Source organism: Polypterus senegalus, chromosome 2 (genome assembly GCF_016835505.1).
Source record: "Polypterus senegalus isolate Bchr_013 chromosome 2, ASM1683550v1, whole genome shotgun sequence".
Classification (NCBI taxonomy): domain Eukaryota; kingdom Metazoa; phylum Chordata; class Cladistia; order Polypteriformes; family Polypteridae; genus Polypterus; species Polypterus senegalus.
Genome location: NC_053155.1, coordinates 77,426,558 through 77,444,562, shown reverse-complemented (window position 1 = coordinate 77,444,562; position 18,005 = coordinate 77,426,558). Strand labels below are relative to the sequence as shown.

Below are 18,005 nucleotides of genomic sequence, written 5' to 3'. Positions count from 1 at the left end.
GCGGGTCTGCTAAAGCCAATCCCAGACAACACAGGGCGCAAGGCAAGAAACAAACCCCAGGCAGGGCACCAGTTCACTGCAGGGTGCACACACATACACACATCCACCACACACTAGGGACAATTTAGAATCGCCAATGCACCTTATCTGCATGTCTTTGGACTGTGGGAGGAAACCCAAGCAAACACAGGGAGAACATGCCTTCTCCATGCAGAGAGGACCCGGGAAGCGAACCCAGGTTTCCTTACTGTGAGGCAGCTGCGTTACACACTGCGCCACCCACAAGAAAACATTGCAAACTAAATTAAAATAAAGAAAGAAAGAAATTACAAAGCAATTAAAACATAATAAAATACTATATGAAAAGCAACACAATACAAACAGAAAGAAATTAACAAAAACATATTGAGTAAAAATACAGTAATATAATTCATTGAAAAACAACAAAAAAACAAACACATGTAAAAGAAATTAAAGCCAGAGATGACGCCTTGACAAAACCGTAACAGTGAGAGATTTTCTGAATTATATCAGTGCCAATAAGACAGTACAGCTTTAGACTCAATAACAAGGCCTGGAGGAAGATTATAAACAAATCTGAACTACATTCTGAATGACCCCTTCACTTGATGTTATGGTTTTCCTTTGTCCCTTGATTTCATTGGACATTTATTTTTACTTTGCTGTCAGAAACCTATTTCTTTTTATTATGCAATTTGGATCTATCCTAAATGGAAAACCTATTCTCAATTACCTTTGTAATATAGTTGTTTTTATTGCATTCCTTGTGAACTCTCTAATTTTACTCAGTTTGAAGAGCCCTTCGCCATTCTCTAATTTGCAATATCCTAGGAATGTAATATACAGTACTTTTACTGACTGAAAAAATGAAGTTTACCCAATGGAGATTACCTTGGTGATTCTATAAAACATGCCAGACTATCTTAGATACAGATCTTCTTTTCAATCCCCTAACCAAATAGGATCCAAGATCTTTTTTGTACTTTTCTTCCTAATAGTTTATGAGAGTCTAGGGAAAAGAATGATAGGAATTAATATATGGATGTAAAATAATATTATTATATGTTGTATAAAAATACAATTTGCAGTATCATTGTATAATACAACTATTTATATACTCTGCAAAGAGATTATAACAATTTATTTTCTAATTATAAGAACTTTCCATAAAATGAAAATATGTAGGCTAGCTTCCATTTTCATGATAAAAAATATATACTATATTTTTAAGATTTTATTTAAAATATTTTGAATGTAATATGTAAAAGTTAAATGAATTGGCAGGCTTCCTAAAAGCTAGTTGTAATTACGATTTGTGTGCTGAAGTGTTCTTTTTTAATTGTACAAAGGCTCTTTATTTATTTAAGTAAATAATCAGTGACATTCAGCAAATGATATTGAACTGGTGCTTGTGAAGATTTCATGACAATACCCTCCATGAATTCTGTAACAAAGCAATCTCTTTATTGATTTGTGAAAGCCAATTCTGTTACTCACTGAAGTTCAAAGAATTGGCTTGGTTGGGTTGCAATTGAATTTTTGATTTTTTTTTGGTATTTAGTGTTTAGGCTCTTTCAGTCCTCAATCATCTTCATATAAAGTATGAAAATAGTATTTTGATATACCTGCTATCTTGTGAGCAGCATATACAGTATATTAAGCATTGTATTTAATCTTCAAGAACACAATGGCACATCATTGTAAGAATATGATTTTACTGAATCAATTCTAACTTCAAAATGATACTATAAAATGAACGTCTTTTCAGGTTAACTATTTTCTTCCATTATAAAAATCAACTATCGCTCCTTTTTTAATTTACACCAATAAATACCATTGGAATAAAAGTAATTTAATTTTCATTATCATTTTTAAAATTTAGTTTTACAGTATGTACTTGTCTGAATTATAATAATACAAAATACAAGTATATGCTACTTAGAACATTTTCATATAATTTATATAATGTGTATTTTGTTTTCTTTTATACTCATTTGCTTTCTTTTTCTGTGTTGTTAGACTATTGATTTGGGTAAGTACTGATATAGTTGGCATTGTTGCTGGCATTCAGAATGTGCCAGTGTGTGATGTCACAAGGTTGCCACTTTTGATAAAAGTCACCTGGCAGGCGATGCACATTTATTTGCTGGTACATTCTTTGGTGCTTTTGCTTCTCTGAGAAGCATTTTGAAGAAAAAAAAAAAAACCAACAGAATAAAGTAAAGATGTTTAAGTAAAAAGAAAACCAATTGTTTATAAACCAACAAACAGAAAGGTAAGATTTTTTGCACCATTTTAATAAATCTCTTCTTCATAAAAGTTTTCCTTTTAAATAACTTTGCTTTGCTTGAGTCTAACATTTTGATAAATATTCTATGTCAACTGAAAAAATTAAATCAGAAAGACCATCAGTCTTAGTCTGTTTTTTATGTGATAGAATTAAGATTAAACTGCTTTCAATTTCAGGATTACAATATGAATGTAATTCAGGTCGAAATTATTTCACTTTCTAAATGTGAAACACATTATGACTGTCCCTCCCAAGTATAGTAGCATTAATTTTGGTTCTGCAACCTCTAGTTTTGCAACTACACCTGAGCAAATAACTTCAGTTCCAGTACGTAAAGAATTAATTTAATTTCTCTTAAATAGGCTGAATGTGTAAAAGTCATTCTAGCATTCCCTTTGGTTTACTGATACAACCTCAAAATTAAATGAGAGTCAAATGAATTATAGTCTAAAATAATAAAATATTTACTTAGTGGTGGACTCTGTGAGCAACTGGTCATTCATAACACAAAGCCAAACCAGCTGTACCCAAGGATTCTCCAGAGAGTCAAAGTACCAAAGGAGTCCAGTCTTTGTCTCAGGTCACTGGATAGCGTCTGTGTCTCGCAACCATGTAGCAAGACAGGAAGCACCAGGACTCTGAAGACTTGGACCTTCGTCCTTTTGCAGAGATATCAGTAGTGCCACACAACCCTTTCCAGCAACCTCATGACCCCTCATGCTCTCCCAATTTGTCTACTGACTTCATAGGAAGAGTCACCAGAGACATGAATGTCACTGCCAAGGTAAGTAAACCTCTCGACAAGGTCAACACTCTCTCTGCAGACAGACACACAGCTGATATACTGTGCCCAAGAGGTCATTAAAGGCCTGGATCTTGTTTTTTGTCAGGACACTCACAAGTCGAGACACTCAGACTCCTCGCTCAGTTTCTCGAGAGCCCTGATCAGGGCCTCCATTGCCTCCACAAATTGTACCAGTTACCTAAAAGTTGTCATTACCAGCTCATTATCCCTCCTTTCATATTTCTGATTGACTGAGCAGCAGAGAACCAAATTCAGAAAATTGACTCTGCCATCTAGATTCTCATGTAAAATGTTTTGTTTTTTGATGGGATAACAGAACTGAAAATTGTTACTTTTTTTAGGCACATAGAACTTAATTTCATTTTTGTTTTGTTATATTTGAAAGATATACTTTAAGTCCCACCATTTGGGCTGTCTGTTGCCATGATACAGCTGCTCATTGTCAGGGCATGGCTGCAGTAGTCAAACTATGTCTTGTAATTGACCCAATGCTGCTTAAGTCAACAATCACAACAGATTCAAAACCAAATTTGTGGATCTTTAATCAAAAGCCTTTTGTGTGTGTAGTGATTAATTGTCTTTGGGTTATTGACTTTTTTGTACTTGGGTACAAAAAAGGTTCTTTGAACTTAGGCATTTTGGACTTTTGGTTACATTTTGGGAGTTGTCAATTGCAGTCAGCAGAGTAAAAAAAGATGGGACGAAGCCTCTAAAATAAGCCACAAAAACCAAATATATCAAAATGCCTCACAAGGAAAAAAGGAACTGTGCAACTCTGGCTTGTAGAGACAAGTCTCACAAAGAATCTTTAAAAGTGAAGATATTTATTGGGAAAAGAACAAAAGTAACAAAATGGCAAAAATAAGGGAAAAATGATTTACCTGAAAAGGAAGTGAAGACATCCCAAACAACCAATTCCAAACACAAACACAATGAACAGGCAAGAAAAATCCACAAACCAGCAAAACAAGAAATAACATTAAACTGCAACACAATCTCAGTGTTCCACTGAGGAGTCCTGCTTCTGACTGAGAAAGCTAGAAGAAGAACCCAGAAACTGTGACATCAGGGTGGCCTCACTTTCTGTGCATTAAGCCACAAACCATGTGAAATGGCAGCACATTTAATGTTATAATACATCATTAACAAATCATAAAAAAAATAACATAAATAGCATAAAATCATGAAAACCAATAATTCAAACATAATAAAAACATCAATAAAACAGTAAATAAACACAAAACAAAGAATAAACCCTAGCTATAACTTAACTTTCAGTGAGCTACACCATAGTTTTGTCTTCTAGGTTCCAACCTCCCACTTATCTTTTGACTTTGGTTTTCATTGCCTGATCCTTATCTTTTCCCATAGTGAGGTCAATTTTGTCCTCCTGTTATGGTATGTTTTTGGAGAAGAGGCTATATGAAGCAGATGGGACCTTTCTGTTTTGTGCTAATATTGTTACACTTCAGTTTATAATTTTTCTGTTATTTCCGTAAAGTAATTTCATTTTGTAAGCTTGTTTATTGTCACCATTTTGTGTATTTGTTTGCATGTATCCTTACAATATGCCTCTATATTGCAGAGTCTAAAGACGTGTCATTTATGTGGGCAAAATGTATTAATGGAAGTATATTCAGTTATATGAGATGGAGGTTTGGGATGCAACGGTCAAATGTTGCAAATCAATAATTAAGATATGTGGAATTAGGAAATAGCAGGAATAAAGACACCTGGACTTCTGTAGCAGTTACAACACTAGAAATGGCTCCTGCTTTTTTTTTGACAAGTGTCCTGTTTCACTTGGGGTCTGCTATACATATTTCCCCTAAATTCCTTGTTTAAATTTAAAAACCTATACTTTATTATTAATGTGACAATGCTTCTAATATTAACAGTAAACAGTTTGTGAAAAAATTTGAAAATATACTATTCAACATTTTCCTCGTTAATTGCTGTTTGTGTTCCATCTGAATCTTTGTGGATACAGATTTTCAGTATACTCACAAATTTAGGGCAACGTAGCAAACCTTTTCCAGTGCTTTAACAAAGTGGTGCTGTGTTACAGGGCTGCATCTGTTTATATATATTTTTTTAATCATGAACTATTTTTCAGAGAACATCACAGCTACAAATTCTATATACAAATATACTGTACATAATCATAATACTAATGTGCATATTTGTTAAGTGATTTGTTTTATTGATGAGCCAATAATAAGAACTGAATCTGATCTGCAACTTTTATGCACAAATTCCAGGTTGTTAAAGAATATACAGTTGAAGGACCTAATTAGATCTGCCTAAAAATATCTGGTGAAGGCTGGGCTGTAAAACTGAATGCTTGACAGTTTCAAAGTACTGCTCCAAAATTAAGTTATTTATATTCCATTGTATTATTTTCTTTTTTAGGTACCTCTTTTTGTTGTTTGTTCTGTTTTTAATCCCTGGCATTGTTATGATAATTGCCTATGGGCTCATTTCCAGAGAGCTGTACCGAGGAATTCAATTTGAACTGAGTCAGAAGAAAGAAGCTACAGGTATACTGATGTTTCTTTTTTTTAAAAAAATATAAGAAAAAATTAATACAATGTCAACTTCTATGTCATTCTGTTTCTTTTTAAACCTATAAGAACACACACTTCACAGTTCCCTAAATTTGAAAGAATCTAACATTAGGTTTCAAGAAAATTAATTTGGAAGGTTAAATTGGCCATTTCATTCTTATAGGAAATTTTCCTTATATATTGATGATTTGCTTATTCAATCCCTAGAAAGGTAACAAAAATATACTTGACACAATGCATAAATCTGAAATGAAGTTCAATATAAATGCCATATGTTAAAATTTAAAACTACTGTGTGTTGCACAATCTAACAGGTATGATATGCAGATATTTTTGTTTATCATTACAAGAGATTGACTCCATTAGCCTTGTTTGATTTCAGCCTATTTAACCTAAGCATTACTTCTCCCTCCACAATTTCTAAATCAGTCAGTACCTCCTTAGTAGTCCCTTTTACCGATGGGAGGTTATCTACTTCCTTACTTGTAAAGACCTCAGAAAAATGTACGTTTAAAGCATCTGCTATTTCACTGCCTGTATTTTTTTAATTCCCTTTTACTATTCCTAATGGGCTTCACTTCCTCCTTGATTGTTCTTTACCACTAAAATACTGTCTTTCACCTTAATCTGCTGTATTTTAGCCTCCCCGATATTGTTCTTAGTGGTTGCTCTCATGTTCTCATACACTCTACGATTCACTTTGCAGTCATTAGCCTTATATGCCTTATACAGCTGTTTTTTCCATTACACCTTCTTTTTTTAACTCTTTTTTAACCTGTTGCAGAGTTTTTAAAATGTTCCTACTAATTCCAAATTTAGATATTTACTTTTCTTGCATAACATGTAAAAGGTTTTTAAATGTTTTCCATTGCTCCTCAACTTTCTCCACACTTAAAATCTTATCCCAGTCTATCCTGCTTAGACTTTGGCACATCTGCTCAAAATGTGCTTTACTGAAGTTTAAATTGACAATTTAAGTCTTTGCATCTGCACTCTTCCGAAACACTGAGAACTGTATTGTATTATGGTCACTTGACCTGAGTGGATCAATCACCTCTGCATCCTCAATTCTATCCTAATTTTTACAAAATGCTAAATCCAGACAGACTTCACCTTGCGTTAGTTCTTTAACATATTGTTTAAAAAAAAAAGTCACTGATTACTTCTAAAAACTGTGTTCCTCCATCTGCAAGGTTATCCCAGTTATCATGGGCAACAGCTGCATGTCTTTGGAATCTGCAGATTTATAAAGTGGCAACTGTTTTATATTATTTTACCAATATCTGGGGCCTCATGCATAATGCTGAGCTTAGAATTCACACTAAAACACGGCGTATGGACAGAAGTGGAAATGTGCGTATGCACAAAAAAATCCAGATGCATGAATCTATGCATATGCCAATTTCCATGTTCTTCCACTACATAAATTCTGGTCTGAGTGAAAAGTAACGCACATGTACGCGCCTGCTGCCACTCCCCAACTCCTCCCAGACTAACGTCTCTTTGAATATGCAAATCAGTATAAATAGCCCTTAAGCTCAGCATTCTGTGAAAAGACAAATGGCAAAAGCATGGGGGAAAACAGAAGAATTTCAGCGAATACCAAGTGGAGGAAAGGAAAAATGTACTATTTGTTGGTTTAAACAGTAGTATAAAGAACAAAATGAAGTTGATCGAGTGACACAGTGTTGGAGAAACTCTAAAGTTCAAGTTCACAAAGTCTTACAGTGCCCAAAAATAAAAAAAGAAGTTGTCAAAGTTGCCGCAAGTCATAGCCAACTGTCTGAGAAACTGGCTCACAGTATGAAAAAAAGCACAGAACTTTAATCTCGAAATGTCCATTTTAATCACGTAGTTTATTTTGTCATTAAAGCAGAACATCTTAAAATCTTTAATTTACTAGTTTCTCAAATACCATTGTAACTAAAGTAGCACGTTAAATGCTTTGTATTGTATTTGTTCTTCTGTGTGCTCTATGTGTATGAATCACTATGTGATTCTGAAATGGGCTTTTTCTTCCTCCAACAGGACACAGAATCCATTACATTCATGATATTAGAGCTCTCTGAATAATTTAAAAACTGAGATGTATACTTGTTATCATTTTCATGATGATAGGAATTAAAGCATGTTATTAAACATGGGAACACGGTGGCACAGTGATAGTGACGAGCTGGCGCCCTGTCCAGTGATTGTTCCTGCCTCCCACAAGATGCTTGCTGCGCCGTGCGCAACCTTCAATTAAATAATTTACTGCAGCAGTACTGTCTGTTTCAAACATACTAACCCCCCAATTCCTGTCCTTCCTTTTCTTTCTCCAAGTACCCAATCGCCACACAATCAGCTCTGTAATAGATGTCTAGCAATCTGTAAGCTTAAAACGCCAATTCTTCAGAACTTTTAAGGAACATTGAAATATCTTCATAGTACATGTTTAATTATTCTATCCATCTATCCATCCAGTGTCGTGCCAGTCCCAGAATAACAGTGTGAGGCAGGAACAATTCCTGAACAGGGCGCCAGCTCATTGCTAGCACTGCGACACCGTGTCCTCACATGTTTAATTATAAACAATATTGGTTATTTTAATGATGTTAACATTTTATCTGTATAATGTAATAAACATATTTTGCTGCATTTTATCTTAAAAATATATATCGTCATCATATGTAAATACACACTTTATAAAGTGGCTCAGGTTGTGGAATATTATAACTGTATCGCAAGTTTATAGTGAGGTAATTGTACTGTACAAACAGTTCTACCAGGAGCACTTGATGGACTGATTGAGTGTGTTTATAGCTCTTGGGATGAAACTGTTTTTGAATCGCGATGTCCCTACAGGAAAGACTCGGAATTCTTTGTCGTATGAGAGCAGTTCAATAGAATGTGCACATGGCTGAGGCAGCGTGTGCTTGATGCTGTATACCGATAATTCTCTTTCAGATTAGCTGCTGTAGAGCTGTGATTCCCCATTCAGATACAGTGGGATAAATACTTGAGAGTAACTAAAGCAGCTATGGCATTTGAAATAGTTTGGCCATTCCGTGGACCATTATATTGTTACAGGTTAATTACAATCTGATGCTTAAAACTAATAAACAATATGCGGTTAATTTCAGTGTATTTGATAAAGCCACGTTAGGATTGTGGATCTAAAAAAGAAAGGGAAACCACACTGGAACAAAAGCACTGCTTTGACGCTTTGTGCTGCCAGTTTGCAAAACCGAATGGAAAACTTGTGTGCACCAAGGATTGAGCTGGCGTGAAAATGTGCGTGGCTTTACACCAAGTTTAGTTTTTATACATTGCGATGTGAGCATGGAAATGGGAGTATGCAACATTTTTGTGCATATGCACCATTTATACATGAGGCCCTTGGTTCTGACCATTAAGGTGAAATCTTATTTTACTTCCATTTTGAACACACTTTATTTTAACAAACATTCCAGGATTCTTCATCTTTTTATAATAATGTTTTTATCGGGTGAGTATCATATACAGTATATATATATATGTTTATGGATATTTGCTTATTCCGCACAGCCCTCCCATATCAGCTCTGAGCAGATATAAACAGGTAAAAATACATTTATAAATTTAAAGTAATATATTTAATAAATTTAAAGTACATTATCCAAAAAGAGCAATCAAATAGAAGACATGAGGTCAAAGCACAAAATAAAATAAACTGATAATAGTGTGCAAATCATTAAACATAAAATAATAATTCAGAAAGATAGACAAAAGTTCAAAAAACGCTTTAGTCAAAGTTTGAAGGAAAAACTGACTTAAAGGAAGCAGGAGATCATGGCACAAAGAAACGAAAAAAAATTTAAAAATATACAAGACAGTAAACAGATAGAATCCAGAAAGGTAAGCAAACATTAAAAAAAAACACTAAAATACTAGAAATGAAGTGTGAAGTGATCACTCAGTAGGTTTTCACCAAGGCAGAGGTAAATGCTTCATTTTTATTTCCCTTGCACTTCCAATCCTAATATTGTTGCGTGGGCAGCACAGCACATGGTCAGACTTGACAGTTTAATTTACTGTCTATGATTCCTGTTTGTTCCTACACCACAACTTTGTCTAAGAACATTGATTCAGTTGCTCTAAATCAGATTTTTGTTTATTTGCCCAGCTGAACTTTTAACATCTTGAATTGGACTTCAAATACCTTAACTACTGGGAAAAAATACAGAAAGTAGCAAGCAAATTCATGACAATTTCATTCACTTTCTATCGAAATGAAGCAGTGACCATCTAAAGTAGTCTAACTTGCTTCATATTGTTAATTTCAAGCAATCATATTTTTCAAAGATGAAGTATTACATATTATTTGAATTTATTGTGGCAAGAGGTTTTATGGAATTTTGAATTGTTCAGCTTCTAGAACAGTAAGAGCCTGGTGTTTCGCCCTGGTGTACTTGTAATAATGCTCACTGGCCAGTAGGCATGGCAAAGGATATGGCAAAATGCTATGGGCGATGTCAGGTTTTATGAAAAAAAACTGTTTGACCAATGAACTATTTTGAATTTTAACATCTGGAATTTGAAAAAACAGTAGGCCTATTAGCAATAACAATCAACAATAATTATAGCTGCAGCAATTCATTATTTTCCATTCATTAACATAACAGTCTTAGTTTATTGCTGATTTTCCATGTTTATTGTTAAATGTTTACATGCATTTGTTTGTTCCTCTGAGTGCTTCTAGTGGATACACGATATTTGGTTCAGACTTTATTTTTTCCAACAACTCAGATGGCCTTTCAGTGTCAATGCATTTAATGAATTTTTTGGTGGAGTGATACTTGTCTAAAATTGAGAGAGAGAGGGTGTCTGCTTTGCCATTTTTCTTCCTTAGATGGTTAGAAATAACACAATTAAAATGCCTAAAAATAATGTCCAATAAACTTGAATTGCATTGAAATATTTTGTGGTTTAAACATGGCACCATTCTTCCTGTTTTGATGCCAAAAACTGCCTACATGGTAACTTTGTTCTGAAGGCCAATATTTTTGTAGGAAAATAGGCATGCAGTGTATTGGTATTTGGGAAACACTGGAAAAGAATTGCCCCAACCCCAGTGCTAGATATGTCCACTTTTGGGTTGAATTGTAGGCTTACAGTATGCCAACGTGCCTAAGAATAGAAGCTGAAAATAAAGATTCATTATGTTTTTAAAAATTCCCCTGAGTGTCTGTAATCTAGCTAAATTTCACAGGATTTTCTAACTAAGTTCAATAATAGGAGTTACCAATGAACTAAACTTTTTGATAATAAAGTATTATCGTTGACAAAGCTTACCAAACATTGAATTTGCTTTATGGACGTGTGGTCTTGCAACTCAAGAATGGCTTTTACTTTTGTTTCATTTTTATTGAGATGTCTTCATTCCATGTAGTACCCTAAAAATAATACACAGAACTTTGCACACTTTTTCAATTTCCCAAATAAATGATTATTACTAAAATTATTGAATACCTCTCTGACATGTTCAACATATTTTTTGAAGACTGGGAAAAATTTAAATGTCATCTATATATACTAAAATGTTATTGCCCAATATTGTCTCTGATAATATCATTTGCATAAGATTGAAATTCTGCTGGAGCAACTAAATATTGAAAAGTTCAGTATTTGGATTAAAAACAGTCTTCTATCTACCCCTCTCTGATTCAAATGAATTTTGTAAGCACTCCTTAAGTTCTGTTTGTAAAAAATGGTCAACTCAGTTAAATTGATTTATGAGGGATATGATTTTATTTAATTCTCAATAATCTGTGCAAGGTCTTAATGAAACATCTTCCTTTTCAACAAAGAAAATCCCCATCCCTATAAGACTGCTGGACAGACTAATGAATCCATTTGCTAAATTTTCCTGAATGTACTCCTTCATAGCTTTAGTATTAAGGCATGCAAGGGTGTAAAACTGTGGTGCATGTAAAGAGGTTTGATATTACAGTCACATGATTAGTGCAGGGGTAGTGAATGGTTTTATTGTTTGTTAAAAACATCACCAAAATCTTGGCACAGAGAGGGTAGAAGATTGATATTATTACATACCACTGAGGTTGTAGGAACCTCTTCTAAACGTTTGAAACAACCAAACTTATAATTCTGTTTTTTGTAAGTTGATAGTTGGATTGTGTTTCTCCAGCCAGTGGAACCCTAAAATGAGATGCAAATGAACTCCTGATAACACAAGGAATGAGATTTTCTTATGATTAAAAATGCCTGCCTGTAAATTAATAGGTGCTATGATGTTTTTAATAAGCACTTTCCTTATTGGTTCACTTTCATCAAAAAAAAAATTAACTTTGATTTTAAAAGAGCCAGGGAAATCTTTAACTGGTTCACCAGTTTGAGAATAATATAAATTTCTGTAGCTCTGTCTATTAAAGCTAAAACATATGTCTCATTGTTCAATTTCACCAGTACAATAACACTGTTTATAAAATGGGATTAATTGCAATTGCCCACCTCACCCATCTTGAATAAGGATAAGCATATTAGTTTTCCCTGGTGCAACAGGGGTCAACAAAATATTACATGTCCTGAACCTCCCCAACAAAAACATAACCCACTATGGTCCATCATCTGCACTCTTGTTACATAAGACCTTGCCTCCACCAACATTTATGTTCTTGCTTCTTTCCACTTGGCAAGGCAAAAATCAGCCAGCACTGGTTTAAAACTCATGGCATTTAGAAGGGTCATCAATGAACTGCACAAGATGTGTTATGGGTTGCCAGATGTTGCCATTCATTGCCAGGCTCATAGGCAAGCTACTGCATAGTACAGGCAAGTTTCCCTATTTGTTTTTGAAAGTCCTTCTGTTCTTTTTGTAGCTGCTTAATGTCTGAAAAAATAATCTCAGAATAATTCATTTTTTGCTGTACCAGTGAAAAATAAAAAAAAAGTATAATGTAATCTGAGTACAAACACCTCTATCAGCTGGTAAAGAATATCACCTTGGGCTGTTCCCTTGGCAAGCAGAAACCAGATAGCACTGTGTACCTCTATCATATATTTGATGGGATAATGTCTGGAATTGTGATCAAAGTAATGTAATGTATGCAGGTATCATGTGAGCCTTTCTGTTGCAACTCAATGGGGCCAGTCTTCTCTTTTTGTCCTATTCTGACTTAAATTCATCCAGATTATCTTTAAATTCTGTTTACCTTCTGTTGTGCAACAATGCCTTCTGGTAAGAAGGTCCCACAATTAATTTCCAGCCTAATGAAGAAATCTCCTCACAAAGAGTAAAATGTACCTTTGTTATTATAAATGGCAAATTGAAATCCTAGACACCATCTCTGATGGGATATTTTGCTTTGTCAAAAGTAAAATGGGTGAAAAAATTCCAGTTCATTACTTACATAGTACCACCCCATAATTAAAGGATATAAGATCATATTGGAAATGGATACTAATGTGTATATAAATCCTTTTCCTGACAAATTCCCAATCCCCTTGAATTTAACATGGATGGTGTTTGGGAAACACCCATAAATTATCAATGTAACATAAGATGTTCTTAGCATTATGCCACTTTTGAGAAATACAGCACATATTTCTATTAACATGGAAAATTGAATGTGAATTATTTTGTGTTGTGAGCCAAGGTCTTGATTTTGAACAGAAAGAATAGCTTTTTTATATCTTATAATGCTGTCAATCCATGCCATTTGGACAATCTGCTATTATTTTGCATTTCATCTACTTCAGTTTTCAGCTTTAATTTAATTTAACAAAGTAAGTGCCATCATTAAACTAAGGACCACATCCACTGTATCACATGGTCACATCTTTGGTGACATCACAACCACATTAGTATCTTCAACCCATGAAGAGAATAGAAGATATCAGACGGACAAAAAAATAAAGAAAACAAAATGAAATTTACAAAAATAGCTCATCTGCCAAGACAGGTGTGAGTACATTGGCTCAGTCAGCTTAGAATATTACAGTTGGTTAGATGGTGTAAAAGAAGCACAAAACACAAGAAAAAGATTTGGGGATCATCTATCATATATTGTTAGTTGAGAAGTTTTAGAGACTGATACTAGTTGTCAATCTGGACGGGGTGAATAGTTTACTGAATAATTTTATAGCAGAAGAGCAGGAAGGGCATGTTGTAGAGCAGGAAGTAGCATGAGGTCATCAGAAAGTGCTGAAAGTGAGGTCATCTGTAGGGGTCGAAGGTGAGGCCATCTGTAGAAGCTGGGCATGATGTTTGGGACAAGTGGAAGTGAGAGGTTTAGTTGGGTTTTTCTTCTGAAGGTCTGTGAGGTATTAGTACTCAGCACTAACCCCTAGTCTGGTGTGTCAACACCCTGATTTGAAACCTTTGACTGCTTCCCAAGTGCACGTGTGTGACAATAGTCATTTACAGATGGTGTCAAATACTTCCACTTCATCACTTGAGGCTAATTTTTATTAAAAAAAATAGTTACGAAATGTTTCATTTTTTTAATTTTTTAACACTTGTAAGTAAAATTTACTCATTTACAGATTTGATCTCAAATGAGGCCTGGTGCTTCATTAGTGCTTTAATTTGGCTTTAAGTTATCAGATTGATGACAGTTCTATTACAGTTGTATTGCACACAGTCCTGATCAGATGAGGCCTGAATATATGAGGACTAAAAAAGGGATATGTTGTATCCAGTAGGGCTTTGAACATGGTGAAACTACAGTATAAGCTAGCTGATGGGTGCCTCATTGAGTATGTTAGGCATGAACGACTTCACAAGAGTTTCTCTAAGTGTGGGACTGCTCCTGGGCAATATTTACTCACTTTCTTTCACACTTTAGCTCTATGAGATTAGTATTCTCTCTCTCTTTCTCTTTTTTGTAGGGAACTAGGCTATTTTTTAGTAGGGGTTTTAATAACTATGTAGGCAAAGCTTTTACTACTATAATGTGATTTATAAACTATAGTGTGATTTTTAGAGTTCTTTTCACAGTGCAGATTACTTGTAACATACTGTGAGTTTCTAGGCATCTCTTTGTTCAAAGGCTTGACTTCATTTATACACTGATTTATGCTGATTCGACAGATCTTTAGCCTAAGTGAGCTTCATTTTTTAATGAAAATTGTCATGAAATGGCAATCTACCACCAGTTTTACTGTACAAAATAAATATTGGTCACAGTCTACACACAAAATGATTTATCAAATAGAAAACACTTAATACTATTTTTTCCTTTATAAATTAAAATATGTTCTGCTTCATTGTTTTCTTTCCTCAGCTCACAAGAATGGTATCAATGGATTAGGAAATGTATCTGTGACCTGTGATGAAGGGGATGGTTGCTACATTCAGATGACAAAGTGCCAGAATTCAATGGAAATGTCCACTCTGACCCCAGGTGGAGGCACCAAGTTGGACAGAGCACGCAGTAACACCTCTGAGGCAAAGCTAATGGCTAAAAAGCGTGTCATCCGAATGCTGATTGTCATTGTGGCAATGTTTTTTGTCTGTTGGATGCCTATTTACAGTGTCAACATCTGGCGAGCCTTCGACCGTGACTCAGCCAACACGGCCCTTTCTGGAGCACCCATTTCCTTCATTCATTTGCTTTCCTACACCTCTGCTTGTGTCAACCCCATTATCTACTGCTTCATGAATAAACGTTTTCGCAAAGCTTTTCTGGCCACATTTGCCTGCTGCTGTAAGCCATGTCGTCGCTTTCGAGAGACAGAAGAGGATGCGGTTGCTACTGGAACTTCGCTGTCCAAATTTAGCTATACCACTGTAAGCACACTGGGACCATCATGAACTTAAATGAGATATTGCAGTTAGGCTCCATAATACTGCTGCATGCTTTCAAACTAGGCATCATTAGCATTAAAATAATGTTTTTTTTTCAAATTTTGCAGTGCCTCAATGTCATCTTTTTACTGTGCATTTCATTCTGGCTTAAACTAATCTTAACCTGCCTTGAATGTCAGTTGTTTTCCATTTTTTAAATGTTAATGAACCAATGCACCAAAGCTAATTGTTATTACCTGCTTTTACCGAGAAGAAAAAGAATTTTTATTTTTGTTCATGATATGAGTGATTTCATTATTTTACTGTCTTTACTTTTGGCTACAAATGGTACTTACTGCTTTCTTCAAAACATTAACTGCCATGATTGGCAGACAGAGATATAGCTGGTCTATCCCAGTTTATTTTTGCTTACTCACAGCTCCAGGGTCTTGGCTTTGAATCCTGGCCACGTTACTATGTCTACTATGTGTGGAGTTTTCTCTGTGTACTCAGTTCACTGCGTTCACAAAGACATGTACATTAAATTGACATCACCTATAATTCTTTATGGCTGTGTGTATGTGTATGCCACCTGTGATGGACTAGTGTTCCATCCCAGGTAAGTTTCTTACTTATTCCAGATTCTTTTGGGATAGGACTCCCTTTCTCTTAGCTCTTTATTGTATTAATTAGGGTGGAAAATGAATGAACATACAAGACGATTAAATCTTGCACTGTTACTCACAAGCCATCTAGGACAGTAGCTCTCAATGTCAGTCCTTGGGGCTTCTAGTGACTGCATCTTTTGTCCAAACCCATTTCTTCTCTTAACTGGATTCCTCCCTTAATTAAGCAGACCCTTATTTTCTTGCTTCTACAGTATGTTTTTTTACATCCACCTAAAAATTACAGTTTGGTTACACTATATTTTTAGTGAATCAGGGAGTTAGTGAATTAATTTTAAATGTGTTAAATAAAAATTTATTCTTTTTCCTTTTATTAAATTTTTTTAAATGTTCTGGTTATTTAGATAATTATTCAGTAATAAGCATACAAGTGAGTAACACTAAAGTAGTTACCCCTTTCAGAATCATTTGCACTGATGTCGGTCCTACTAATCATTATTTGGTGGTATTGAGATACAATTAATTAAGCAAACTCAACAAAAAAGTGAATTTAAAAAATAACAAAGCAATGTAAACATTTAAAGGTACACTAAAAAATACAAATAACTTAATTTCAATTAGTATAACTATGACACTACTACACTTCTCTAAATGGAAAATTAAAGGAAAAATGGGTCAGCCAATCAAACAATGAGATCAATTAAAGGTAACAATGATTGACTGAGTGAGAAATTCTTTGGAACAAAAACCTGCAGGGAGCCCCAGGGACTGATCTATCCCAATTTTATAAAAATTTGAGCTGTATTAATGTTTTATATTCTACAGCCTGCTCGTTAAAATTGTGTGTGGAAAAGTAAAAACTATACACTACTAGAAATTTTAAATAGCAGTGCATACTTGCTAACCATCAATTTAATTCCTAGAGAGTTGAGGATTAAATATTTCAAACTCTAAGGTGCATGATATCAGGTAGTGCTTTCCTGTGTCACATTTATAATGGCAGAGGTTTTCATTGATATTATTTATTAATGTATACTCACAACTTTTTGTAGTGCACTTAGGGGGGCTTCACAGCAAAGTACCTGGAGCCTTATCCTTTTAGCACTAACCCAGACATGCTTTTGTAAATTGTTGATATTTATCATACTGGGTTTGAATATACTCAAAAATAAACATTTAAAATGACTTTATTTGCAGACAAGTAATCAAATGATATTGGTATTACCTGTCCAAAACAGAAGGCAAGTAAAATATTTCAGTAATTTGATATTATGCATTACGAGGTATTATTAACATTTCTGTTTCTCACCAAAGTGGTTTATTGTAATTATTACTATTGCTTCTTAATTACTGTAACCTTAATTGTGGTCTTGTACATTCCTTACAATTAAGTTAACCTTCTAAAATTCCTAATACTGTAAGTATGTTATATGAACTGCTGTTGTCATCATCATCCAAAGGGAACATGGGAAACATGCTGATGAGATTATTAATCAAAGAGGCAACACTGATTATTTTGAGTTTTCATACTTAAGATAATGATATATTTATTTTATATTTTACATTTATTAAAACAGAACAAGCAACAATAACTGTAATATTGCATCTAGGTTATAAAATTAAGCTAATTAAGAGCACCTAAAAACTTGTATTATCAAAGGACAAATGCAGAAACTTTAAAGGGTGTCAGAAAAAGGGTAATACAATTAATTCTCAGGAGAGGTTTTTATTATTTTTATTCATAATGGACAGAGCACAGGTTGGCTGCTGAACTACTGTTTGAAATGGTTTATATTCATTACGGCCTGGCATATTTTACAAACGTTTATAGCTTTTATCCCTATGTATGAGAAATCCCACATACTGTATGAAACAGAATGACTAAGTGCAGTCTCTCAGTACAATATAACCCAAACATTATACTCCATTT

General features: G+C 34.4%; 1 protein-coding gene across 1 annotated transcript in view; it reads left to right on the top strand.

The window, feature by feature from the left end:
- Positions 1 to 16,462, top strand: part of LOC120523066 (cholecystokinin receptor-like) — a 193,241-nt gene extending 176,779 nt beyond the window's left edge. The window contains exons 4-5 of the mRNA XM_039744024.1: positions 5,529 to 5,656; positions 14,947 to 16,462. Of these exons, the coding sequence (XP_039599958.1) occupies positions 5,529 to 5,656; positions 14,947 to 15,476 (658 nt within the window). The 3' untranslated portion in view covers positions 15,477 to 16,462. The remainder of the gene's footprint in view (positions 1 to 5,528; positions 5,657 to 14,946) is intronic.
- Positions 16,463 to 18,005: the final 1,543 nt, after the last annotated feature.